This window comes from Sebastes fasciatus, chromosome 20 (genome assembly GCF_043250625.1).
Source record: "Sebastes fasciatus isolate fSebFas1 chromosome 20, fSebFas1.pri, whole genome shotgun sequence".
In the NCBI taxonomy this organism is placed as follows: Eukaryota; Metazoa; Chordata; class Actinopteri; order Perciformes; family Sebastidae; genus Sebastes; species Sebastes fasciatus.
Genome location: NC_133814.1, coordinates 21,640,686 through 21,664,113, shown reverse-complemented (window position 1 = coordinate 21,664,113; position 23,428 = coordinate 21,640,686). Strand labels below are relative to the sequence as shown.

General features: G+C 40.4%; 1 protein-coding gene across 2 annotated transcripts; it reads left to right on the top strand.

Moving 5' to 3' along the window:
- Window positions 1-7,119: 7,119 nt before the first annotated feature.
- pmp22b (peripheral myelin protein 22b) lies at window positions 7,120-22,117 on the top strand. Of its 2 annotated transcripts, none has more exons than XM_074620707.1 (5): window positions 7,120-7,283; window positions 13,806-13,896; window positions 14,107-14,200; window positions 18,508-18,648; window positions 19,784-22,117. In XM_074620707.1, the coding sequence occupies exons 2-5, from the start codon at window positions 13,819-13,821 to the stop codon at window positions 19,942-19,944; spliced, it is 474 nt and encodes a 157-aa protein (XP_074476808.1). In that variant the 5' UTR covers window positions 7,120-7,283; window positions 13,806-13,818; the 3' UTR covers window positions 19,945-22,117. The 2 variants fall into 2 exon arrangements, with proteins under 2 accessions (XP_074476808.1, XP_074476807.1); XM_074620706.1 differs by lacking the exon at window positions 7,120-7,283 and adding an exon at window positions 12,779-12,930.
- Window positions 22,118-23,428: the final 1,311 nt, after the last annotated feature.

Genomic DNA, 23,428 nt, shown 5'->3' with positions numbered 1-23,428 from the left:
TTAACATTTTTCAATTCTTGGTGACCAGAAAAAAAAACACCAAACGTGCAACGCTCAGCGCAGATTAGACGCAAAATACGCCGCTCTCCCATTGCAAAGAATTAAAAAAAAAAAAAATGTGAACATAGCATTTGTGGCGGTTGCTTGCCATCCCCTAAGGCTGGCTTGTCAATAGCGCGGTATTGTAATATTGTGGGTATTGCGACAGCCCTAGCTTTACCATCCTTCTTTAATGAGCCATTACTCAGCGCCTCACCCACAGGAGGAGCTGTGCAAACAACTTCTACAGTAAGTTATGTATGAAACCCCGCACCCATCGTATAGGAGCCCCGTGACGCTCACTTCTCATTGGCCTCTTTCTTTCACCCTTGGTCATCTGAAGTTAACCCCAGCTTGATCCCAAACACATTTAAAGAGGGTTTCATTTAATTTAGTTTATTCAATCAACACCTTTCAGAGCCAGAACCAACTCTGAACACACATATCACACTTCTTGACCCAACCCTCCCACTACTTCTGCACTTCCTGTGTCACCTTTGGCTTCACTGAGGAATGTAAACTTTGCTCGAATCAGCAATACTGTTTGAGTTTCACGTCGTCTATACAGTCAGCAGTCGCCACGTCTCCAGTCGTTAAATTGATCACCACTATCAGAGCAAAGGAGAGATCACATCTCAAATGAATTCTTTAATTCTCTCCCCTGCAGTAAATTACTGTTGGATATCTTTGATATCTTATAGCACCAGAGGGATATGTCTCGGTTTGAGTGAGTGTCTGCAAACAAAGTGAAATGGAAGTTGGAGACAGTCGCTAGCCGGACTTAAATAGTAATCACAGATAAGAGATGCAACCTGGCATCTGAGCTTTTCTCAAATCTATCATAAAATCCAGGTCCACCTAAATCCTTTTAGCATTTAAAGTAAAAGCATGACAACATCTCTCGTGTAAACAGAGTAGTTTCGTTTTACAGATTCCTAACAGGAGGGAGGGAGTGACCGTAAAGATAAACCACTCAGCACATGTGTGTGTAACTTGCACTTTGATTTAGGTGTAATGTTTTACAACTGTATTGTGAGTCTCCGTCACAGTGAGCCTTCTCTGCTGTGCAAACAGTATTGTGTTTGACTAAAACCCTCAGCAGCAAGTCAATGGTCCCTGCCATGGTTTCCTACGAACATGCAGTGTGTGTGTTTAATGTGTGTGTAGGCCCACTCCTGTGCCCAGGCACATTCCTGAGCCCCAGCATTGCAAAGAAAGGCCCCCTGTTGTCTAGCTTACATCAAAAGACTCCCTGCTTTCATCACCTTGTGATTAAACACACTGACAGATAGCACGGAGTTGAGGGTTTTATATCTCTCTTATCTGTCCCCTTTTGCTTCCAAACTCCCGCTCAGAAATACATAAAAACCATGGAAAGTCAGTTCACTGTAAGTGGAATGAACCCCCGTTTCTCTGTCTCTTTGAGGTTACGGGTCTCTGTTTGGACGGGACACAAATAGGCCTTCCCATTTGACCTCCTCTACCACCCCCGCATATGGGGAATATACTCTGGAATCCTCCCCGCAGTCCAAACATATTGGCGGTTTATTCTTAACGCCCGTTCTCGTTATAGATGCCCTGTGCCCCGTGTTATTTTATATTTCTTACATACCACCATACCATACTAAAGAGCTCGGCGACCGACGGTTTCTTGCTCTGGACTTCACTGAGTGTGAATCATTGAGGGAGAAAAGTGGTAGAAATCATGGAGACTGTTGGCTTTACCCAAAGTATGACAGTTTAACAATATATTACCACTGATTACCCCATTAAGGGGATTTGATTCTTACTTTTAGTGTTTCTTAAAAGGTGCTCTATACAATATTCAGAGCGTTAACATAGCAGCAAACAACTATTTGCTGTGTAAAGATATATAGGAGTAATGTCTACCTGAGCAGAGAATGAAGTCACTCCCCCTCTGTATGAGTTGTAATCCAAGTTTTTCTGTGTTTTGTTGACATAGCCGGGCCGGCCGCGTGTGCTTTTAGTACATGTTCGTGCATGTAAGCGTGCCCTACTGGCTAGCTCATGACCGCTGCTCTGCACTGTTCTCATATGGCGGTTACGGCTGATAATGCTGTCCCAACCGACGCCGCCGTTGCGGAAGAGTAGCACCCACCCTCCAGTCCACCCCCAGGTTAACATTGTTAGCTCCATCAGCACTGTTGCTGTTGTTTGCACTGTTAGCACCGTTAGCTGCTCAGTCTTCGCCATGTTGAGGGCCGTATGGAGGCAATAGAAATGCTCCTTATCTCGCATTTAGCACCTTTAAAGGACAAACAAATCTATTGGTTTGTATTAATGTTGATTAGACAAAACGGTCTTAGTCGATTAGTCAACTAAATGGCCATTTCGTTCGTCGATTAGTTGTTTTTTATGCTTTTTTCATGCTGAATGACTAATTTCTAAGACACTTATGAGCACATCTCTGGTAAACACAAGATTTAAAGTAGTGCTTTTGTGTGATTCTTTGTGGAGAAACTCAGTCGACAAAATCGTAATCGTGTGTTAGTCACCTAAGAATTTCTTTGGTTTATAATACTACAGGAGTTGTATTTCTGGCCAACTGTCCAATATTTGCCTGCTTTTTTATCTCTGTTTTTGTCTCCACCAATACCTGAGAAAAATGTGGCTCATTATGTTGCTAGATGTTTGACCTTCTACTCCAGCCTTTAGGTGTTGAGTAAGTAGCATACAGTGGGTTCACCTGAGGTTTCCTGGTGCTGTTGGAAACAGCGTTGTTGAGAGTTGTGAATTTCAACCATATCATCACATTAAATGTGGATATACATCTACGATGAAAAAACAAGAGGCTGAAAAGCTTTGTAGAGCTGCAAAGTTAAATGACAATTACAATGGTTTATGAAACCAATCACATCACACATACTTATCTGATTCAATGTTAATATAACAATGTTGATTGATTCAGGTTTAGCTGTCTGGCATTGTCTGTCTGTGTTCATATCAGTCTAAATCAATTTTAAAAAGCTATTTTCCTGGGCTGTACTATGTAATGCTTTCCTTTTCAGACAGTACTATTTGAAGCTGCTACTCTGCACAGGTGATTTGTCAAGTCCATCGTCTGTGCCAATTCAATTTAGGCCCTTCGTCTAATACCCTGATGCAGTAACCATAGCAACCAAGTATAATTAAATTGAATCCTCTCCAGAGCAGACGGTCTCTTACTTCATGAATCCAGCTTCAACTTCAATGTTAGAAAAGAAAACACAACATAAACTTAAGACATGAAATACACTAAATACTACATTATGTGCATGTAAAACTGCACGATCAACATTAATATAACACATGGAAAATATCCAATTACAATGGGGATGCACAATTGTATTTAAGCTATTTTGCCATTATCATAGACTTATATTGGCAACAGGGGTTTAAAGAAACAGAAACGAATCATGAAAAAAGTGTATGTCTGTCCAAAAGTATTTTGTTGTGACTATATTTGGGACAAACTCCATTTCTATCATTTTTGAAGCGTGAATGAAATCGCCAGAAGTAAAAAGCTAAAGGCTATAGACGAACTGCACCACGGTCGCATGAATGCCAGTATACACAACAAGGTGGACGAGTAGGCGTGATTCATTTTAGTAGTCTCATTTAGCTACTTGTTAGCAACCACCTTTTTAAAGACACGTAAAAGCTTCAAAATTCCCTAGTGGGGTATTTACTGGCGTATTTAATATCGTAGAACAAAACGTTAAAATCTTTTCAGCTTGTGTTAACTACAGACTTTATTTCAGGCATCTAACTAAAAACCCACTGACTTCCAGACGAAGGAACTGGATGTGCTAAAATGCTAACTCCTTTCCAGGTTTTTGGACTTCCTGTAGCACTTCATGTGATCCCAAATAAAGGAACATGTTTTTTTTTTAAAAGAGAAAAAGAAAAATGTTGTAATAATTGTTGTAAAAATATCCAAATTACCTAAAAATGTTGTCAGGGGATGATGACTTTTACTGTAAATCTAGTAAATCCCTCTAGCTTGAGGATATGCAACATGTATCACTTCATCTCTGGTCGTCTCAGTTCAGCTTAGTTTGGATTGAACACTAAACATTCATGGGAACCAGCTCTTCCTGCCGTTTCTGGATCTGTTCCAAAAACTCAGAGTTTTCTCAAGAGGCTGTTTGGCCGCTCCGTCGTTGGGCTGTGAGGACTATTACTGTTCAAGCTAGGACGAAACAAGAAAAGAAACTAAGCGGGAATCCGTTGAGTAATCTGCCTGTTACGAGTTAGAGAGAGGAAGCTGGAGACGGACTGATAAAACGCATTATTCTATGTGATTTTCCATCCCAACTGCCAGCCTCACATACAGTGGCTCTGTGGTTGTGTGTGACTGTCTGCTGATAACCTGCTCACATGAGAAATCTTTGCCTCCCTAAACTTGTATCCAATCAACGTTTTATCCCCCCAGCATTCTGCGCATAACTGTGTCTCCAATCAGGGAGGCGAGATAAGCCAGGGAAGCCTAACCAAAGGTCAGAGGTCGACCACGAGACTGGTACATACAGCAGCGCAATGTAGAGAAGACAGAGGTCTTGTGGGTCATTTGTGTGATAAAGTGGAATCCTAGAAGAATCCATAACATTGATCTGTGAGACTTTACATTCTCCACAGAAAGAGGAGTGGGTGGATAACAGAGCGACGCAGAAGTCCGGATACAGTACTGCAGTCTTTCCTGCTGAATCATAGTGGGGTGAGGATGATGGGGAGTTACGCTCTGTGGTCTGACTTAAAGAAATGGAAAAAAATCTAATCATGAGGCTTTATCAGGGAACAATGGGAACAAGCACAGCACAATAAAAAAAACAGAAGTGCTCAGAAATGCACTTTTTCTTCATCCGTTTTTCACATTGTCATGGATTGTGGTGACCTTAAAGTCATGGGTATACATCTTTCACCATTTAGAAATTTAAAGTCACAGGGTTATGTGTGAATCATGACCATGTGATTTCAGTAATGTCAGAATGACACAGGCCTCAAGATTCTTCAAAATACGTTTTCATGCCAATGTTCAAAATGAGCAATGAAATGATGCATGACCATTTCTACAGATATTTTAGGCTTAGAATTATAAATAAGTTACTAATTTATTAGCATAGATTTAATAATATAGCAATAACCAAAATTGAAATCATATTACAGAAATATGTATTTGCCATTTTGAACATTGATTTACCACAAGACCCATTGTTTTATATTATTTATTATATATTATATATATGATATATATACAGTATGAAGCAACACATTCTCACTCCCAACTTACCAAATTCCGCCGTTTGGTCAGTGCCTCTCAGCATTGGAAACCGTTGTGCGGTAGCAACAGCATGTGACTAACCAACTAACTCCAATGTAAACCCACCCAGGGCGTTATTTGACGGTCGGAGTAAGTGACTTACCACTAATAGCATGAGCGTCAGCTAAGGGAGGGTGGGAGGGGTTGATTGATGGGTCAAAGAAACGCAAGACTTTCAACCAGGAGACCGCTGTTTATGTCCCGTGTGAAATCTAAAAGTAACGTTGACTTATTTTGTCACGTTGAGTTGCTAGAGAGTGAAGTTAACGTCACCAACGACCGTTTCCTAACACTAACTAAGTGGTTGTGTTGCCTAAACCTAACTTCCTGTGAAAACAGAATTTTATTTTGAAAGGACACTATGCATGTAACGAGCGTGTATTCACACAAAAGTAACGTAAGACGGGTACCCTATGCGTCCGTCTCCGATGCCGAGGGGCACTGACCAAGCGGCGGTATGTGACGAATCGGGAGTGAGAATGTGTTGGGAAAAGATAAAGCCTACTTGCTGCATATCCTTTTATTGCTGGCAAAAAAATTATATCTTTATCTTGGCTCAAACCAGCCACACTACATCAACGGCAGACAGGTTAATGAAAGTGTAATTACTTATTTTAGATTGCCAAAGTAATAAGGTGCTGTACCCAACATCTGTCTCTTAAGTTTTTTTGAGACTCCTCTCTATGTGGATGCACACAATGCTATGATTTATCATTTTAATTATAATGTTTGTTTGCCGAACTGTGAATAGTTCCTTTTGTAAAAATGTCCTGACAACGTAGCTTTGTATATTCCAAATGTACAAAAGTGAATAACATTTTGTTCAAAAACAAATATATACATAGCAATGACATGATTTGGTCTGATTTCAGAGTTGAACTCTTCTCTTTTCCACTGGCTGCATTTCACTATTATCTTGTTAACTCAACCCACAGGCCGCCTGTACTCACATCACAGGCAATCTATTGTGTATTTAGTGTATTTTAAGGGACAGGGCTCGGTTTGTGTCATCGGTTTGTGTCATCGGTTTGTGTCATCGCTCTGTGTCTCGTCTGATTAAAGTGTGATGACAAGACAGCTTAAATCTTATCGACACACAAACAAACACACTGTGTTTACCTCCTATCTGTCTTTCAACCAGGAGACTGGCGTTTGTGTTCCAAAGTCTTATTTTGAAGTTACGTTTGTGACGTGTTTTCCCTACTTCTGTTACATTGTTTCTGTACGTATTTTACTTAGTTCACGTAGTTATTTTGAGTCCAACCATGATGTTTTTCCTAAATCTAAGTGAGTGGTTTTGTTGCCTAAACCTAAACAGCGGCCGTTACTGTAGTTTTGTTGCGTGGCGAACAAATGACATGCAAAAAGGCTAAAATGTGTTCTCATGACATGTAGAATGTCTTTGTAATTAGATCGGGTTGCATGTGTATATGTTTTCAATAACAATATGCACTTATCAAACGTATATCTCTTGAAAATGGCTGGTTTACCTATTTAAGACAATATAAGGTGATGTTGGAAATGACAGTTAAAAGTGGTCAGAACATTCATTTATGCACATCGCCCCTCTCATGATTCATAGATGAGGCCTGTTGTGAACTGGGTGACGGAAAAGTGGTTCCCCAGAAAAAAAGGTTGGGAAAGAGTGGTGTAAACAGTCCGGTAGATCGGGGTCAGAAGAGTCTGACGAGAGAGGGGCAGTCCAACTCAGTAGGAGGGGAGCTATTAAACTACTGCGACTCGGTGGGCCGACACACAGCGGCACTTCACATGCTGATGACAGGACACAAGGACTGACCCCACCTTTGACCGACAGCTGTCAGAACCTCACGCACAAAGGTACAAAGGCCCGGTGAAACAGGACTTCCCTCTGAACTGCGAGGAGCATCAGCTGGATCCACCGACTCCCTGAATAATATCTGATGTGAGTATGAGCCATTGATTCATCACAGCTAATGGATTGCGGTTTGCATAATGTAATCAAGTGAAAGAAGGCGGCCTGTCGCATTGTTTTAAAATCAACAAGGAGGGGATCTAATTGCGTCAAGGACAAGGGGCCCATCTTTGGGCTTTTTGCTTCATTATCTCTAGTGCTTCTTTATTTTACTTGTAGGATTTGGTAGAAACAAAAAACATCACTTAATGACCGCCACATCTGCTTTAACACTCTCCTCTGTGTTGGTATGTGGATGGAGTTACTGTAACTCAATCACGTCCACTCTCCAGATCCGTGCCCCGTGGCTGGCCGAGGTCCTATCTATGGTTTTGGTATGCACTCTCTCTGTCTGTCTGCCGCGCTAACGTGAAGATAAGTCAGACCGTTTTAACGGCGGGGGTTGAAATGTTAGATGCCGTTACAGCTGTAACATTATTCAGTATCTCGGGTTTGTTATGCGTCTCTCCCCGGAGAGATTGGCTTCGAGCTCAGCAAACGCAGTAAACGTAACACTCCCATGTCCACTCAGCCTACTGATTGTCTTTTACAAACATTGACATATAAGGGATGGGGAGCGCCTCGCCTGCACAGCTACTCCACACTTTTACAAGCCTCTACACAAGTCACTGTAAACCTGACCAGCTCATATGATCAGATCTAATGATTCAGTTGATATCAAGCTGTAAACAACAGAACGATCACATCAGACAAAGAGCTACTTCTGTGCAGCTCAGACTGAAAATGCCACATACTTTGATTACTGACACAAAGCTCCCACTCAGAGCAGCACTTCATGGCCTTGTAACTGTCCCTTTCATGTGTGTGTGTGGACATGAGGGCAGCAGAAAAGGCCTCTGTTTTCATGTGAGTGTGAGAAACACACGCAGAGGAAGTGTGAGCTTAAGTGGTGGAGAATAGAGGGTGGATGTTGACAGGGGTTATCTGAGGTCGGGCAGCTCCTAAGCTCCTCTACCGGCCGGCTAATGCGAGGAAAGTGTATGTTTCATAGAGCGCTGCTCATCGAGGAAGCTCAGTATCTTCCCGCGGAGGGTGTGAAATCTTTTCTTTTTGTGACATTTTGCGGACATGAAGGAGTATTTGTTTGATGACTCATGAACATAATATGTCCAGTGTTATCAGGAACCCGTAAAAATCATATTTGGGAATGATTCCTGCAATATGCACAGTGGTGGAAAGTAACTAAGTACATTTACTCAAGTTGTGTACTTAAGTACAATTTTGAGGTACTTGTACCTCTTTTACCCGACAAACCCAGTACTGGCTGTGGTGGTCTTTTTTCCGAATTGTTTCTAAAAGACGAGGCGTTAACGCTACTAAAACAACACTCCAAGTGTATTTTGTCCAAATAATATTTGTTTGGCAATGATTTCAATATTTTAGTTACAAAATCAACGCATGAGAAATTGTATTTTTTTACTTTATAATATTTTTGATCATTTTTATATTGAACGTACATACTTGACTTTGTTATCTTATTTACATTGTTATTGATCATATTTGTTATTATCTACGTTTTACTTTATCATATTTCATTATTATAATAAAACCATTTGGAATCAGAATTATACAATTTAGTTGTTTGTTACTGATTTTATACTGATGCACAATGGTAGAATCTGATGATTCACAGGGTACATGTCATGACCAAAGGGTCCATTGTGTGCACATAGCCTCCTGTAGTGGATATCAGTAGTATTTTATAGCCAGACTCCCTTTCAAGAGGTAGAAAACCCATTCGGCACACTTTGGGTATCGAAGTGGCCAAATGGAGAGTCCGCCTGGTCCTATCTTTACTAAAACCTTTGTAGAATCTATGTGCTTTGTGTTATTTATATCTCCTTTGGCACAGTTGTAGTCAAGGAGTTGCTGAATGAATTGAGTGGCATCTATGTGCATGGCATCATTGCTATAATGGTGTTATTCACTGTCTGATCTAGAAAACATTTAAGGCGAGGATAAAAATGTAAATTTTTCCTTTGGTTCATCACAATTCACTCAGGCATAGTAACAGTCACGATGTTACTTACACTGGGGATGAATTCTCTGAGGTCTTACCTATCCATAGAGAACAAAATCATGCATAAAGACCTGATAGCTGTGGAGCTATTCTTGATTTATTTTGGGTATGTCTGTCTAGGCGAACCACACCTTCCAGCACCCTATAGGGCTTAATTTGTGTATTTTCATTTTCTGCTACTTCATACTTCTACTTCACTACACTTCAGAGGCAAATATTGTATCTTTTACTTCACTACATATATCTGATAACCTTAGTTACTTTGCAGATTGAGATTGATAATACAAAATGTAATCAACGAATGCATTATGATGTATTATTACAGGTTAATATAACATAATACTTTATTGATCCCCGGGGGAAAATGAAACAAACTATCCGGCAGTTTATAAAGTGCTTAAAATGAGTTCCATCTTTGCCAGCTGCAACATTAAAGTGATGAACTCTTTAATGCATCAGTTATAATCCAATAACATACATTACCTGAAATGGGCCATTCTGTATAATGAGTGCTTTTGCTTTGGTACTTTTTTTGATGCTAGTACTTTTGCACTTTTACTGAAGTAACATATTGGATGCATGACTTTAACTTGGAACAGAGTATTTCTTCACTGTGGTATTACTTCTTTTACTCAAGTAAAGATCTGAGTACACAGAAAGAATCAGCTAAATGATCACTGACAGCTCGGTGCAGAAGAAAATCCAGAGGGAGGAAGAGATAAGGTAGTCGATTCATACTTACAAATATTTACACTTTTGACCGCTCCCTATACTGCCAGGAATTCCGTTCATTGCAACACCCATATTTATAGGACCGACCTCGGTGCATACTTCTACATACATATTAACAACAACAGGGGCTGCTGAGGGTGGAAACGCCACCTCACTCCCACTGGAAATGAGTCATGTCAAACAGAGGAGAGCCCCAGATGCTATCTCTCACTGGTGGCGGCGCGCTGGGCATCCACACTTTCACACATACTGTGAGTCACGAGGCTGACGGCATGACAACCAGAGGGAAAAGACCACCACTACACCGCACTACAACATGTGTTTGTGTTTGTAATTACCAAGGCAACGGAAAGCTGAGTTCACAGGGAAATATCCCACTTTGGAAGAAGTCCAAAATACCTTTCTCTTACTCAGCTGAACTGTAGACATAAATGTAATTAATTGCATGAAAGGCTTGATGAAGATACTTTGTTTTGCTAAAATAAAAAGAGCAAAATATCTCAAATTATCAAAAAGGCTGATTACATAATCAAGACCTAATAAATATAAGCATTGTGTATAAAAAACACTTCCAAATTTGTCAAATATTCCGCTCAAATATGTTCTTATTTAGAGCTGCAAAAATTAATCGATTAGCTGTCAACTATTAAATGAATCACCAACTATTTTGATAGTCGATTCATCGGTTTGACTACTTTTTTTAAAGACATAAAAAGTCAAAATTCTCTAATTTCAGCTTCTTAAAAGTGAATATTTGCTGGTTTCTTTACTCCTCTATGACAGTAAACTTTGAGTTGTGGACAAAACAAAACATTTGAGGACGTCATATTGGACTTTGGGAAACACTGATCCACATTTTTCACCATTTTCTGACATTTTATAAACCAAACAACTGATCGATTAATCGAGAAAATAATCGACAGATTAATCAACAATGAAAATAATCGTTATTTGCAACCCTATTCTTGTTTAACAACATCTACTCTATATTAAAAAAAGGCTATTACTAAGTTATTACTTGTAACCAGGTTCTACTTCTGCTAAATATAACATACAAGATAAGACAAGATAAGATAAGATGAACCTTAGTTCAGATAGTAGGTAGTAGATAGTGCATGTTTAGATAGAGGGAAAAAAAATCTATATTAACTGAGCAAACAACAACAACTAAATGACATCCCAAAGTGCTGTGTAATGTGTAATAACAGCTGTAAACGGTGTCAGAAAAAATCCTCGAAAGCAGAGAGCTGCTGCTTTTAGTCACCACGACAGCCAAACAATGATCAGTCAGCAAAGTTAGTAACTAAGGCAACCCGTGCGCTATTACGCACGGCGCGTCTATATTGGGAACCCTGGCCGCGGACCAGAGGGTCACTCCATGACGCAGCGACGCACTCAAATATGTCTTATTCAGCTGCAACAATTAATCGATTAGCTGCCAACTATTTAATAAATCGGCAACTATTTTGATAGTTGATTAATCGGTTTGAGTACTTTTTAACGGGGAGTTTTTCCTGGCCACAGCGAGCTTGGTGGGATCTCTTGTTGGGTCTCTAAACTATGGTGTACGGTCAAAGACCTGCTCTATATATAAAGCGTCTCGAGATAACTTCTGTTATGATTTGACGCTATATAAAAATAAATTGAACTGAATTGAATTGTGGACAGAACAAGACATTTGAGGATGTCATATTGGACTTTGGGAAACACTGATCGACTTTTTTTCACCATTTTCTGACATTTTATAAACCAAACAACTAATCGATTAATCAAGAAAATGAATCAATACTGAAAACAATTATTATTTGCAACCATATTCTTGTTTTAAGGTCCCATATTATGCTCATTTTCAGGTTCATACTTGCATTTTGTGTTTCTACTAGAACATGTTTACATGCTGTAATGTTTATAAAACAACTTTATTTGGCCTGAATATGCCTGTATTTACCCTCCTGTCTGAAACGCTCCGTTTTAGCGCATTTTGACGGAATTGCAACAGAATTGCGTTGCTAGGCAACAGCCTGTGTTCATGTGTACTTCCTGTCAGCTGATGACATTCACATGCACTGCAACCAGGAATAAACTTTGACACATTTAGAATGTTTACATTTAAAATTGTGTCAAAGGTCTAAATATTGTATATTCGTGACATCACAAATGGGCAGAAATCCTGACAGCTTGTTTCAAATGCAGAGTTTCTGAATACGGGCTGTGTGTATTTCCCTGTGGATTGATTGTTTCGATACTTTCACAGTATTTATATAGGACTTAAGACTGCTTTATTATAAAAAAAACATGAAAATTTAACTTTTTTACAATATGAGACCTTTAACAATATCTACTCTCTATATAGCAAAAAAAGTAAAAAAAAAAATGTTTGTTGGATATACTAAATATATCTACATATTCTATATTAACTGAGCAAACAACAACAACTAAATGACATCCCAAAGTGCTGTGTAATGTGTAATAACAGCTGTAAACAGTGTCAGAAAAAATCCTCGAAAGCAGATAGCTGAGCTGCTTTTAGTTACCACGACAGCCAAACAATGATCAGTCAGCTCACTACACATACAGCAAAGTTAGTAACTAAGGCAACCAGTGCGCTATTACGCACAGCGCGTCTATATTTGGGAACCCTGGAGCGTCACTCCATGATGACGTAGCGACGCACGCAGGGCGTTGTTCTCCCATAATGAGACACTTTATAACAGAACGTCAGCGGCTGGAAATCAATCTATCAGAGAGCGACTGTTTAGGACGGAGGGACTACTACTGCAGCTGCTGGACTCTTTTGGGAAAAAACTTGCTTTTGCTTCTTGCAAATCTCTTTTTTTTTGTTGGAATAAAAGCTCACCAATCTAAGTAAGTGGACTTTGGTCTCTTTTAAAATTCTTTATGTTCAGCTGCGCACTGTTTATCCGGATCCAAGGAGGAGGCGCGCTTTTCTCTGCTCCCCATTACGCACAAGAAGGACTGAGCTGTCGCTGCAAAAAAAAAAGCTTATTTGGTCCCTAAGATATTATTTATTATTAGAAAAATACTTTTCTTCTTTTTAGTGGTTCTTATTACTTTCCTGTTTGCTGCTGCTGCCTTTTATTAAACCAGATAATGCTCTTATATACTGCACTAGAGCTTTTACTCTTGTGTGTTATATTCTATTTTAGCTTCTATCCAAGCTTTTTTTTATTTTCTAATCTTTTATGTTTTTATAACTGTTTTAATTATGTCTTAATGTTCTTTTTGCACTTTGTGGCAATGTTCTTGAATGTTTATGTAAAGCACTTTGAATTGCCCTGTTGCTGAAATGTGCTCTACAAATAAAGCTTGCCTTATTGCTTTTAAAGAGCATGAAGAGATCAACTCTCATTGCTCAATTTTGTTTGCATTTTGGAGATGTGACACAAGCCTGCAAGATGTTTGGCACGAAAAGGGGACACAATTTAAGCTTCTCAGACACATTTGTTTCTGTTAGAATAAATAAAAACAAGATCCCTGAGATCAACTTCAAAGTTTAATCCTGTCTCCAAACTTCAAATTTGTAGAATATTAACAATGACTTTCTGTTAGATGTGATGTTATTATTGTTAATGTGCATGCTGTTTGGACCATCCGATGAAGTTTCTCTAAAGGCTGAACGTGCTGCAGAGACACACCCATGTCCCAGCAATCCAACACACACTCACACACTCACTCTCACATACTGACAGAGAGCGTCTCCTCTTCTCATTGCTGCCCAGATCAACTGTAAAGATGCTGCTCCTACTACTGGGAATCATCCTCCTGCACGTCGCTGGTCTGGTCCTCCTGTTTGTGTCAACAATTGTCAGCGTGAGTAAAACTAATGTTTCTTTCTTTATTTGCTTAAGCATTAAATATAAATATAATTGGATAAAAAAGTCATAATTGAAGCTTACTGGCATCTTATACCTGCAGGAAGAGATATAATGTAGTTTCTGTCTCCATAATTTCACTTTCTCTTCTGATCCATTTTGCTCCTTCACACATTACTGACCAAGCATGTATTGTTGTTGACACCAGGTATGGACGACAGGTGAAACTAGCACCTCAGACCTCTGGATAAACTGCTCTACCGCCAATGGAGGATACCACTGTGACCCGGCAACAGCTGGAGGTCAGTCTCCTGCTTAATATTCTACTATTTATTTACAATACAATGCCTAAGACTGGATGTTTTAGTTGTTGCTCTGCTGTGAAGATGTGATGCATCTCAGGATTTTTTCAGCTTTGCTTTGAGTATAATGTAAAAGTAAAAAAGCTCCAGTTTAAAGCATCCACATTGGTATTAATGTTGGGGGACTTGATCTTTGGAAAATGACTTGCTGAAATCCAACATTCACCATGTTGTTGGTGATGTGGGTGTGTCACGGCTCTTCTGGGACTCTGGCGCCATCTAGGGCAGAGAATGTGGCCGTGCTGTTTTGGAAGTGCCAGCTGATAGGCTGCAGCTGTATAAATAGTCGTGGTGTGATGTCCATATTCAGGTCCCGTGTTGAGAGTCCATGGTGACAGGAGTTTGGGAGTTGTGGAGGATCAGGGTGGGGCTGCAGAGAGTATTTAAAGTTTTAAATCTATGTGACAGAGTGTTTGAAAGCATGGGGGAGACCTTGGACTACCTCATGCAGAACATAGCATGCTGGTGGCGGGTCACGCCCAGCGTCAGATCAGAGTGTCCAGTGTTGGTTTGCAGGGATCATTGGGACAATTTAAGGCAGCAGCTGCAGATCTATTTAGACAGTCAGCCACCTCCACATGTGAGGAGAATGGATATATAGATTCTACTAATAACATTTCCATTGTCCTAAATTGAATAATTTAGCAACCTGTGAGCTCACCGTTGAGCAGCTGTGTGTTTTGAGCTGCATCTGGGTGATGTCATTAGTCTAGAATGAGCCGTGCTCAGCCAGTGTGTGTTTTGTCAGGCAGCAGCAGCAGCGGCCTGCACACTGCCAGGTAGCTTCATGGCACAGCCAGTTTGTTTGACTTGCTTTCATTAGCGCGCTGACGCACTGTGTTTATTCAAGAAAGACGCGCGTCTGTATTTTGGCTTTGGGAGATGGAAGATAGTGGATAGTGGTTCTCACGTTACGGGCCTAGCCTGCGTTCAATGGAGCTTTTTTTTAAGCTTGTGCTGAGAAATCAAGTTCCCTCCTGGAGTGAATCATAATCACGGTCATCGCAGTTATTTTTAGGGCATTTCTGAAACTTTGGAGTTCCCCCTCGTCGTTGCCCTGGTTACGGAAATGTTTTCGCCTGTGTGAGAGATACGTGTGTCACAGTTATCACATGCTGAGCTTGAGTTAAATGCCACTTCCTATCAGCCAGGAAAATTACTTCATAGAATTTACTCGCTCTAAAATTAGCCACTGAGGAAGAATGTCTTCGGCCCCCGGGCAGGCCTACAATACATAAACACAGTGAACTGATACTACAGCAGCTTTATTCGCTATTTTCAGCACAGTGGGGTGTAGGCATAGATACTGTAAGTATGTATAGAACAAGTGAACGTAGTCACCGTGACGTCACCCATTGGTTTGTGGACTACGGTTTTGAAGCCTTGAGTTTGCCATTTTGGCCGTTGTGTCTAGAAGGCAACACGCAAATTGCGAAACCCTCGCGAGATGACCTCGAATGGTTGAGGTTAGGCATTGAGCTCAATTAGTTAAGGTTAGTCAATCGGCAGCAAGTCTTGAGTGACAGTTTTTGCAAGTTTTCGCAATTTGCTGGTTACTTTCTAGACATGGCCCATTTTGGCCAATGCCATCTTGGTTTGTTGCCGTCGCCATCGGCCGTGTCTAGAAGGTAAACCGCAAATTGCGAAATCTGATCTGAGATAAACTCTCGCGGGACTCGCTGCCCGATGACCTATCCTAACCTTAACTACTCGAGATCTACCTATCAACCAGAGGAGTCGCCCCCTGCTGGCTGTTAGAAAGAATGCAAGATTAAGGCACTTCCCCATTGGCTTCACTTCTCAGATCCGGAGGTTGGGCCTCAAAATAGAAAGCAGAAAACACCAACAGTTAGTTTCCTGTTTGGTATAACAGTGAAAGGCCTCAGGAGAAGCTGTATTGTAATACCACAATAACAAACCAACGTAGTCACACTTGCTTATCAGTGACATTCTGAGCCCTGAGTCGCGCCTCATGATAGGAAATGCCCCATGTCACCGTTTCCTACTACTGGTCAGAGAAGGAAGGAAGGAGGACAAGACGTGTGTTTATCAGAGAGCAGTGATGTATTGTCGGTATTTATAGTGGGAGCACTATTCATAGGGCAGGGATGGAACATTTCACCCATTTCTCACAGTGTTATCACACAGTATTATGTGACATCTGAAAACAGGATCATCATAATGGAATCTAATTGTTGCTCCGGTGTGGTATTGTGCCGGCTGCATTTTTATGGATGGACGCTGCAAGCGTGTCATGTTTCCTCCCATATCTCACCCCCCCCCCCGAGCCAATGCTCATCAGGACTTACTGTAGCGCTGTTATTGTTGGTAACCTGACTCCATCCTGGCAACCCTGTGCAATCATTCAAGATACAATTTCCCTTTTAATCTATAACAGTGTTTCTCCAGGAAAACTGCACGAGTCTTTGTCCACAGATGAAGGGCGATGAAGTGTTTATATTTTAACCTACAGTGTTCAGATGTGGTTAGTCAAAGTCGTATGATCACACAAAGTAACCTGTCGTATTACTTAATAATCCTTGTTACATGGGCGGTAATAAATTATGCATCATGCCTTTTTTCCCGTGTTGTAAGTGCCCCCACATTAAAACCACAACACGACTTTGATTTACATAATGCAAGAGAATCAATAAACCGCCGATGCTTGAGAATGTCAGAGATTTGAATGTCAGAGTTCAGCATACAAATGGAGCCACAATAAAATCCAACTTTTTATAGGCTTGTCTGGAATATTTGCTGATGCTAGAGGCAAATAAGTAGACTTACGCAGTGGCAGCCAATGAACAAGCAGTCCTACGTAGTCGAGCTCAGCATTTTATGGCACGGAAACACGACAGTAACAGCAGACACAGCTAAAGAGAAGTTAAATAGATACAGAGAGCGAGTGCTTAGGAAACTCGAGAGGCCTCAGACAAGAAATAGACCCTGCTTGGAAATCTTGGGATTCCTGGCATGAATGAAGCACAGACACAAAACACAAGACCCCACTCTCTGATGGACAGCGCAGATAGACGGACAACCCCGTCAATAGTACAGGTGTCTAATGGGTTAATGGGCTTCTAGCAGCCTGGGCCTTGGAGGACTAGCAGTTAAGATCGATGTGGTACATTTAGTCATAGGTCTTGCATGCTGTGAGGGGCGCGCAGAGCTTTTAGGAACAAGATACCTAGGTTCCATTGTTATGAATCCATTACACATTCCCAGAAGTCAACATTATGTTCTCTGTGAGAGGATGCTTCAATTCAGCAGGGACGAGACCAGCGAGCTTTTGTTTGTTTTTGTTATTTGTTCCCTTCTCATGTGTTCATTAAGTCAATGTAAGGTTATATATCAACTTATTCTCATACAACGGTTCGTATGATATCTTACGAAAAGTTATTCCGTGCGTTTTCCTATGAATGTCCAGCGTCAATTTCCACTCCAGTCTTTTCAAAATAAACTTACGTCATCACAGGAAACAACTTGGTTTAGGTAAAGACCTTCTTGTGGTTAGGTTTAGGAAAAGATTGACTTCATTAGGTTTAGGCAACAAAACCACTCAGTTAGGTTTAGGAAAAGATCTACTTGGTTAGGTGTAGGAAAAGATCTACTTGGTTAGGTGTAGGAAAATATCTACTTGGTTAGGTTTAGGAAAAGATTGACTTCATTAGGTATAGGCAACAAAACTACTTAGTTAGGTTTAGGAAAAGATTGTGGTTACGCCACGCTGGAAGTACCATAACTTAAGTATGGAAGTTACGTGACAAAAACGACTTAATTAGGTTTAGAAAAAGATGGTGGTTTGGGTAAAAATATACTCAGGAATTGGCGTACGTACTTAAGTTCAGAAGTTACGTGACAAAAAGTACTTGGTTAGGTTTAGGAAAAGGTCGCAGTTTGGGTTAAAAATAACACTGGAATTGGCGTACTTTAAGTACGGAGTTAAATAAATCAACGTTGACTTCTGTTTTTATACGGGACACAAATGTGTCTCCTGGGGGAAAAATCTGTGTTTTTGGACCCACCCATCCACCCCGACCTCCTCTGTATGCAACGTTTGTCACTCTTTATACGACAATTTGGCTTATATACAAATACAAATATAAATACAAATATGAATTACAGTGCATTACTTTTCGTAGGTATAGCTACGAACGGTGCATGAGAACAGCCTGTTTATATAAATGATGCTTTAGATAATGATGACTGTAGGTCAGTTATTAACTCTTCTTCTTCTCCCCCTGCAGAGTGGATTCAGGCGGTCCAGGCTCTCATGATCCTGTCCATCATCTTCAGCATCCTGTCTCTCTTCCTCTTCTTCTGCCAGCTCTTCACTTTGCAGAAGGGCGGACGCTTCTTCCTCACTGGAACCTTCCAGATCCTTGCCAGTGAGTTCAATCCCCCTTTTTTCCCACTTCCACACAAATCCATAGAGATCAGATAGACATTATACTGGTAGATTATTGGCTATTATCAACACAAAATGTAAAAGGGATTTTTATCGGATCTGGTATGAATACAGTTTAAGGATTTTCACTATTTATTAATCTTTGATTAATTGATTGATCATAAAGTCCATTAAATCAAGTGGTGAAATATAAACCATATCCCAGATTCCAAGGTGACATCTTCAAATTACTTGTTTCGTTCGACAAACAGTCCAAAACCAAAAGGCATTCCGTTGACAATGATATAAAACAGAAAAAAAGGTCCCTTGACCTCTGACCTCAAGATATGTAAATATGTAATATATAAAAAACTCTGAGATGAACAGAGTGAAAACTGCATCTTATTAGATAAAACAGATGTTGACAAACTGAACAATTTGCAGTTGTAAAAAGGTAATAAATCCCAATATATCATCACAAAATGCTTAAAATCGCATTAAGATCATATCATGATTTTAGTATTGTGATAATATCATATCGTGGGGCCTCTGGTGAATCCCATCCCATTAGTAGAGTAACACTTAAGTAGCCTGAAAAGACAGCGCTCACACAGATAAACCAATAGCAGACGATCACACTGCATCTACTGTGGCGGAGAATGAAATGAAGAGAGCCAGCTACTAATGGTTTAGTGCTCCACTTGTCCATTGTGCTTCACGCCCTTTGGCCAGAGAGTGGCTCCACTGCCAGCAGCCCATTGTGTCCTCCCTTGGCAGCCCTTTCCAACATCCCAGGTTTGCTCTCCATACTGTGCCAGGGCATCGCCCAGCGAGCGCCCAGGTGCCCACTCAGCCACACAGGAATGACACCGGGCACGCCGCCAGCCAAGCTGGTTGAAATGTCAGGACGGCTGGCAGCGCGCGGGGGGTCTGACAAACACATCGTGCCATGTCGGATCAGGGAGGCGGGCAGAGCAGGAAAGGGCTGGCGAGGGGCTGGCTGGGAGATCAATAATCATCAGACACTGATGTGGAGGGATGCCTTCTGGGAAACCTGCTCTAGGGTTCAGATCAGGACACGAGACAGAGAGCAGAGAAACATGAGCTGATGATTGATCTTTTTTTCCTCCCCGCAGGTTTGTTCGTGATGAGCGGCGCCATCATCTACACGGTGATGAGTCCGCAGTGGGCGCCGGAGACAGACGCCTTCGGTTACTCCTACATCCTGGCGTGGGTGGCCTTCCCTTTGGCGCTGATCAGCGGACTCATCTATGTCATCTTGAGGAAGCGAGAATGAGCCAGTACTCCATCCCAGTGTTCCCAGTAACCCCCCTGCCCAACTGTCATCAGTCCCACTCTGAAGTAAAAGCGTTTGATGCCTGAGTACCAATGGGCCACGGAGCCACCAGGCCAACACACAGCGAGGGAAGGGGGGGAGGGGGTTAATACCAAAAATCAACAAGCAAACCAACACAAAAACAACCAATACTGTCTCAGTTAAAAGATGTATATAGTATCTATGGTTTAAAACCTATTTATAACACTTTTTACATATATGTACATAGTTGTTGTGTTGCTCTGTCAATGGATACGCGTATGAGCTTCGTTTTAGCTGATTAAGTGCCTCAATGTTTGTTTGTAATGATGAAATAATTAGATGCTATTTTTGTTGTTGTTTTCTTTTTTTTGTTGCCTTTTTTTTGTTTTTGGTAAATCGCCAAAGAATTGTTAAAAAAAAAAAAGCAAAAAACTTCAAGTATATTATTAATCAAAGTGCATGTATAGAAATAGAAGGGTTAGAAGCGTTTTTTGATGGGCTTGCTTTTTACAACAAAGAGTGGTAACATCCGTGGACGTAACGTAGCATAGCCAGGAAATATTAGATTTGGTCCTTTTTCTATTTTGTGAATTTTCAGTGTTTTTATTTTCAGTATTTTTTTTTTCTATTACTTATTTTCAACAAAAGATGGTGCTATGTATTTTATCATTCCTATTACTGATAGCAATCATTTTACAACAGAGTTACTTTGTCATTGTTTTAGAGTTTCACACAGCCATTAATTCAAGTGAGAATCAGACCGAGGTACATACATACACACATACAAACAGTGTCTGACTGCTTCTTTAGGGAACACAGTCCATTTCACATTGCAGTGTCTGATTTATTTTTTTTCTTCATCAGCTACTGTAAAATAAAAAAAAAGAGTTTGGGGTGGTTGCACTGATGAAATCTAAAAAAAAAGTGGAATGTCAGTATTATTCTGCGAGATTGTAAAGAGTTGGATTATAGTGAAATTAAGCTTTATTTTTAGCTCTATTTGCCTTAAGTGTTCCTAATGTTTGTGTTCACCTGGCTGTTAAAGTCTCAAGAAGCCAAATTTAGTAGAATACCATTAAAACAAATAACACTGTGGGGGCATTATAGCCTAAGAAATAAGTATATATTTAACATTACTAGAAAGAAATGCCACTGAGTTGAAGCCATATAAAAAAAAAGATGATAGGAAAAACATATGTGGGTAAAAGGACGGAGAGGTTTTGCAGTGATGATACAAATGTCTGTTTCACATACTTGAAAGTTTGACATGCTGCAGTCTCTGCCCACTGAAGTCGACACTCTTCTACTGTATGAAAACGCTGTTCATGTGTTGCGCATTAACAGGTGGTGATGACAATCTAGCCTCACTTACTCAATAAAAACTACTCTCACATTATCTGACACTGTGTATTCCACTGTTACAAGGGACACGCTAACACTTGATGCATGCGAGAATTTCATTTTCTAGGCTGCTTGTAAATCACACGTCTCTTTGGCTGCATCACGCCAGTAAAATGAGGAATAGACATTCAAATGGAAAGCAAATTCTGAACCGTTTTGTGGTGATGAATCTGTTCTAAGTCTGCTATGAGATGCCAGAAGGTGAAACGCAGCGTGCAGCATTTAAATTCCTGCATACAGTCCAGTCCAGTCTACCTTACAGTACGCCATCAAATCAAAATCAGCTGCTGGTTGCAGATGCTGTATCCGACTTGTGTTACACGCACTGGGGCGAAAGGCACGACGGTTGGCACTCGATGCCGGCTATTCAAAACATGCAGCTAGTGTTTCAACGGCGTCTCTCATAGCATCAGAAATAAGAGGACCTGGACGTGTTTTGATCACCGTAAGCAAGGGTCTGTCCTCCACATGACATCTCCAGTAGCCTTCCAAAAACAGAGCTATGTTGTGGTGGAATTAAAGTATTTAATTCAGAGCTTACACTACCTAGTCTGCTGTGGGGTTTCTTATTTTAGCATGACGCTCATTATTGGGTTCAGTTAGAAGAGATTGCCTCTAATGACAACTGCCCTTTTTCTTTTGTGTAAAAGCGGCAGAATTAAAATGTCTGTGCCTTGTTTACACCTAAACTTCCAGATGCTCTTGATATTACCAGTTGAGTCTAATCATTAAAGGATGTTTCTTACCACCACGCTGGAGATTTTTTCTTGTGTCTTTCAATAACACTACACATTAGGGGCTGCAATTAATGATTATTATCATTGTCGATTAATAAGTGGATTATTTTATCGATTAATCGTAATTAGTTGTTTGGTCTAGGGCTGACCTGAATGCTGAATGCTGAAAGCATCGACCGTTGCCATGGTAATCGACCTCCAAAACAGTACTCGAAAGCTTTGTTTGTTGTACTGGGCTCAGTTTTAATGCTAGAGTGAAGATACAGGTGTAACTAGAAAAACCTAAGAAATCCATTGGTACCAACCTTGCAGTAAATTTTGGCGAGGAAAAACTGTCATGGCCATTTTCAAAGGGGTCCCTTGACCTCTGACCTCAAGATATGTGAATGAAAATGGGTTCTATGGGTACCCACGAGTCTCCCCTTTACAGACATGCCCACTTTATGATAATCACATGCAGTTTTGGGGCAAGTCATAGTCAAGTCAGCACACTGACACACTGACAGCTGTTGTTGCCTTTTGGGCTGCAGTTTGCCATGTTATGATTTGAGCACATTTTTTATGCTAAATGCAGTACCTGTGAGGGTTTCTGGACAATATGTGTCATTGTTTTGTGTTGTTAATTGATTTTCAATAATAAATATATACATACATTTGCATAAAGCAGCATATTTGCCCACTCCCATGTTGATAAGAGTATTAATTACTTGACAAATCTCCCTTTAAGGTACATTTTGAACAGATAAAAAATGTGCGATTAATCACAATTAAGTATTTTAATCGATTGACAGCCCTAAATAATAAAAGTATAAATCCCCAAATAGCCCATGACATAAGGAATAATCCCACAACATTATTGATTATCCTACATTAATTATTATTAGTTATTCTCAGACAGACGGATATCGCTGTTTGTTGTGTTTAGAGGTGCGTGTGTGTGAACAGTAGTGCGGCAGCGGTGCTGAAACGAGGGAGATGGAGACAGACAGAAGAACATGTCAGTCTGTCACGCCACAACGCTTTGATTACCTTCAAATATTTCTCACTGAAGCTTCGAAGCCCAAAGATATTCATCATACGATGATATAAACGGAGAAAAGCAACTCTTCTTCTCATCGTTTCAGCACCAGTAAAGGGACTTATTTAAATCATTTGTCACTAAATTAAAAAAGTGAAGCTGAATGGTATTTGAAACTTCTGTCTTTTATTACCTTTTATTATTTTAAAGAACTACTGTCTCACAATCAACATGGGAATTTAAGCATGTTCATGCACGAGTGTATGTACATTGTGACTTTGGTATGTGTGTGTGGAGCCCGAGACAA